This window comes from Palaemon carinicauda, chromosome 1 (genome assembly GCF_036898095.1).
Source record: "Palaemon carinicauda isolate YSFRI2023 chromosome 1, ASM3689809v2, whole genome shotgun sequence".
Classification (NCBI taxonomy): Eukaryota; Metazoa; Arthropoda; class Malacostraca; order Decapoda; family Palaemonidae; genus Palaemon; species Palaemon carinicauda.
In genome coordinates this window covers 69,429,086-69,434,085 of record NC_090725.1, presented here as the reverse complement: position 1 = coordinate 69,434,085, position 5,000 = coordinate 69,429,086, and the positions used below count along the sequence as shown (strand labels likewise).

At 34.5% G+C, this 5,000-nt stretch overlaps 2 protein-coding genes across 6 annotated transcripts in view; one reads left to right on the top strand and one right to left on the bottom strand.

Annotated features, from left to right (window-relative positions):
• LOC137648761 (uncharacterized) overlaps positions 1-5,000 on the bottom strand; it is a 105,439-nt gene that overhangs the window by 6,700 nt on the left and 93,739 nt on the right. For all 4 annotated transcript variants that reach the window (XM_068381889.1, XM_068381880.1, XM_068381869.1 and 1 more), the window contains one exon: positions 968-1,079. In XM_068381889.1, coding sequence (XP_068237990.1) covers positions 968-1,079 — 112 coding nt within the window. The remainder of the gene's footprint in view (positions 1-967; positions 1,080-5,000) is intronic.
• Positions 2,775-5,000, top strand: part of LOC137648773 (uncharacterized) — a 105,446-nt gene continuing 103,220 nt past the window's right edge. For both annotated transcript variants that reach the window (XM_068381912.1, XM_068381924.1), the window contains exon 1: positions 2,775-3,605. In XM_068381912.1, coding sequence (XP_068238013.1) covers positions 3,549-3,605 — 57 coding nt within the window. In that variant the 5' untranslated portion in view covers positions 2,775-3,548. The remainder of the gene's footprint in view (positions 3,606-5,000) is intronic.

Sequence of the window (5,000 nt, the reverse complement as noted above, 5' to 3'; positions counted from 1 at the left end):
TACTAACCGACAAAACGTTAATGGCTAGAGGAACAAAGCTTATTAAATGTGAACACTTTTATGGCTAGAGGAACAAAGCTTATTAAATGTGAACACTTTAATGGCTAGAGGAACAAAGCTTATGAACTGAGAACACTTTAATGGCTTGATGAACAAAACATACTAACTGAGAACACTTTAATGGCTAGAGGAACAAAGCTCATGAACTGAGAACACTTTAATGGCTAGAGGAACAAAGCTCATGAACTGAGAATACTTTAATGGCTAGAGGAACAAAGCTCATGAACTGAGAACACTTTAATGGCTAGAGGAACAAAGCTTACTAACCGAGAAAACGTTAATGGCTAGAGGAACAAAGCTTATTAAATGTGAACACTTTTATGGCTAGAGGAACAAAGCTCATGAACTGAGAACACTTTAATGGCTAGAGGAACAAAGCTTACTAACCGAGAAAACGTTAATGGCTAGAGGAACAAAGCTTATTAAATGTGAACACTTTTATGGCTAGAGGAACAAAGCTTATTAAATGTGAACACTTTAATGGCTTGATGAACAAAACATACTAACTGAGAACTCTTTAATGGCTAGAGGAACAAAGCTCATGAACTGAGAACACTTTAATGGCTAGAGGAACAAAGCTCATGAACTAAGAACACTTTAATGGCTAGAGGAACAAAGCTTACTAACCGAGAAAACGTTAATGGCTAGAGGAACAAAGCTTATTAAATGTGAACACTTTCATGGCTAGAGGAACAAAGCTTATTAAATGTGAACACTTTAATGGCTAGAGGGACAAAGCTCATGAACTAAGAACACTTTAATGGCTAGAGGGATAAAGCTAACTAACTGAGAACACTTCAATGGCTAGAGGAACAAAGCTCATGAACTGAGAACACTTCAATGGCTAGAGGAACAAAGCTTACTAACTGAGAACACTTTAATGGCTAGAGGAACAAAGCTTACTAACTGAGAACACGTTAAAGGCTGGGACACTATTCCTACGTTGACTTGCACCCCATCCACGGTTGTGAACATGTGCAAAGCATAGCGGTGTAGTAGCTTCCATTCTCGCCTATGACCTAAGGAAAATAGAAATACTTCTTTATTAAACTATTCTTTACATTGACAAATTTGAAATTTTTCTTGTGAATATAAGAATAAAAAAAACTAGTTATATGCCAAACAAATTGTCAGTAAAACTCAGATTTTAAATGTCTTCTATTTTTGGTTACAAAAAAAAAAATAAAAATAATAAAAATGATTAAGGAACAGATAAAATTTCATCCTTCAAAAGGACGTTTTCTCTTATGGCTGTTTCTATAAGGATTCAGATTATTATCAGCCTAATTTTCTAACCTTCAATGTTGAGGGACATCTGTAACCTAGCGTTGTGTGTTGCAAAAGTTGTATAGATTTTCATGATTTTTCAATGAAAATTTTAAACAAATGCGCAGCAAATATATTTTTTCAGCATCTATGATTGTAATTGAATTCAATTTTTCCTCCCTTGGAATAACTTTTATTTGTTTTTCTTATTTATTTATGAATTGAAAATATGTTCACCACATATGTATTCAAAATGTTATCAGAAAAATGTTTTTAGAAAACGAAATTTTGAAAGTGATCTTGATATAAAGTGGCAGGTGCAAAGACATTGATTGAAAGCCAAGAAAATTCGTATTCAGTTACCAAATAAAAAGAAAAGAAAAGGTAAGTATATTGTCCAGGATACCGAGCATGGAGTGATTAGATATGATATAGATAGGGTTCCAGATCTCTCAGACTAAGATGTCAAAGAGATGTTAATGAATGAAGCTTATTATGGTCCATGATAATTGGCTTTAAGATCAAGTAAACAGAGAAATCTACCCTTTCTAGTATGAAAACCATGAGTGTTTAAAATTACCTACAAGGTAAAACTCATTGAATGACCCCCGTCCCCAAAAAAAATCAAAATTACTTAGACTTTGCCAGATGAATACACCCATTAACATGTTTTTCCTAAAACAAATTGAAAAAGACATTTCAAGCTAATTCTGCCACATGCAAGTGAAATATGGGCATTTAGTATCGTGAGAATGAGGTAGTGGTATAGAATCGGAATAAAAGAAAATAGTTAATAGTTAAAGTTGTTTGAGGATTAATGGGCTGTGTTGGAAGAGACTGCAGCACCTGAGTTCTATCAAAGAAGGTATATAATTAGAAAATGAAACTAAAAAAAGATAAATTTCTATCCTTTGGACACTATATTTTTTTCTAATTAAATCTAAAACCAGAATTAGTAGCTTTCATATAATCTACTGATGTGATTAAAAAGTGACAAGTTATGAATTAAGGTATAAGTAATATATGACAATATATTTGCATCAGTAATATTCTTTAAAGCAAGAACTAATACGTAAAATAGTAAACATTGTAAATAGACACAAAAGGGGAAGTGTAAACTGTAATTTTTGTGAAAATCAGGATGAAGACTTGAGTCATTTTTGTTGAATTGTCAGGGATACAGAAAAGAAAGATAATAATCAATTGAGCTTCAACAACCTTACGAGGAAGCCTTAAAGAGAACAATAGGTTCATTCTTATTTAGTAAAGGAAATGTAGAAAAGAAGAAAGACATTTGAAACCTGATGTGTAGAAAAAAGGTAAAACAGTATAAAAGAAAGATAAACTCAAATCGCTCGGTTATTAGAGAGTCAGAGACGCCGTTGTAAAGACTATGCCTAATCCCTGAACCAATCCAGTGAACATGATGTTTACAACTGCTGGCCGCTAGTTTGCAGTTTGATCTTTCCCGAACTTCCTCAGTTTTTTTTTAGTTTATTAGTTATTTGAGGAATTGTTAATACTCGAGACAATGTCGAGCAGTGATAGTGAGTGTGCTGATGATACACAACCCACCACATTGAGTGGCAGTAACCTAAATAATGATTTTTTCTATCGTAAAACGGCGCTTGCTGCAAGGCTACGAATGGTGTGTAGGTTTACTGATAGTGACAACGATACAGATTACGACTTAACTCGTGAAAGTGCTGTGGCAAGTGATAACACATTAACAAGTGTTATGAACAAGAGCACTTATATTGACAGCTATAGTGATAGTGTAGGGGCTGATGAAACCTCCCGATGTATGGTATTAGGACCAATGAAACCCCCAAGGAATAGTGTTGGGGCCAATGAGACCCCAAGTGACCACAGAAAGTGATTGAAAAAATAAATAAATGAAAAATCAATGGTGCATCAGTTAAGGACAATGTTGAGGTCTTGACTACGGATGTAGCAAAGAAAAATAGAAATTCAGTATTATGTTAAGTTATGGTTACACAATTGAAACATAGGGTTTCAAGAAACTTTGGACCTAGTGTAAAGATGGCTGCTCTGAGAAGGTCTCCATGGAACAAGTGAAAAATGTTCTTAGTGCATATTGGGCCCTTGGTGATATTCATAAGCTAAATGCATATATTTTAGCTTTATTGCTGAGGAGTCTTTTGAAAGAAGTTATACAAAGGAGGAGAAAAGCCAACGATCAGTGAAGACTGTTCACTGTGATGCTTTCTGGTGTCCCCTGCAGAGTTTGTTGGAAACGGTTTGCAGCAATGCTGAACGTAAGTGTGACCACTCTTCTTATGCATGTTGTTTTATTATTATTATCTTCGCCAGAAGGTTATATTTGATAAACTTGTATTTATTTACCTTCGCCAAACTTCGTTGCGAAGATTATGTTTTGATAGGCGGGCGTGTATTTATTTGTTTGTATGTCTGTCTGTGTATTTGTGATTCGCATTCTTCAAAAACTATTTGACCGAATCTCATGAACTTTGTTGAGATGGTTGGCCATGATCCAAGGACAATTTGATTAGATTTTGGGAGTGATTGAGTTAAAAGTCAAGGCCAAGGTCATGAAAAGGTCAAAAAGTCTTTTTGCTATATCGTGGTCAGTTTTTATCTGATTTGCATAAAACTTGTGTCCAAATGTGAATAATTCAATTGCCTATTTTTTGATATGGTGATGGCGAAGGTATGCGCTCTACCGAGTGCCTGTTCTAGTTATCTATTTAATGTTTGTATATTTGTTTGTTTGATTCGCATGACACGAAAACTATGAGACCAAATCTCATGAAAATTGGTGGGGTGATTGGCCATGATCCAAGGACTATGTGATTAGATTTTGGGAGGGATTGGTCAAAGGTCAAGGTCGCATAAAGGTCAAAAACATATTTTTACTAAATCTTGGTTAAGTTTTTAGCCAATTTGCATGAAAGCAGGTCAAAGGTCAGGATCTAGGTGAAAACGTCTTTTTCCTTTATCATGGTAATTTTTTATCCGATTTGTATGAAACTAGTGGCAAAATGTGCATAATTCAATTACCTATCTTGTGATATACAATATGATCAAGGTCATGTAAAGGTCAAAAACTGCCTCCTTGCTTTATTGTGGTTGGATTTCATGAAATTTGGTGGAATGATTGGCCTTGATCCAAGGACAATTTCTTTAGATTTTGGTAGTTATCGGGTCAAAGGTTAAGGTCACGCAAAGGTAAAAAAATGTATGTGCTATATTGCGATAATTTTTATCCTGTTTGCATGTAACTATACCAAATTGGGCATAATTCAATTGCCTGTCTTGTGATATACAATATGATATAGCTGGAGGTATGCGCTGTACTGAGTTCATGTTCTAGTTATTATTACTCTTGGTTCTTTGCATGTTAGTATTAACATTATTGATTACTTTTATTATCATTAATATTGTTTTCTAGTTTGTGTCCTTATATTGTATGTAATAAAGGTCAACACTGACTTACTTTTTGTCAACTTAAGCATTGCTGTTTATCTAACTGCCATCAATCATGTGCCATTCGATTAATCATGCGAGTAAACATGTGCATGTTAATTCTAGGGTCCTTAAATGTTCATATGAATCTAACCTGATGCAAATTATAAGGGTCTGACGAAGTTGGAAGGAGGTTATGTTCTCGCCGCTATTTGTGTGTTTGTGTG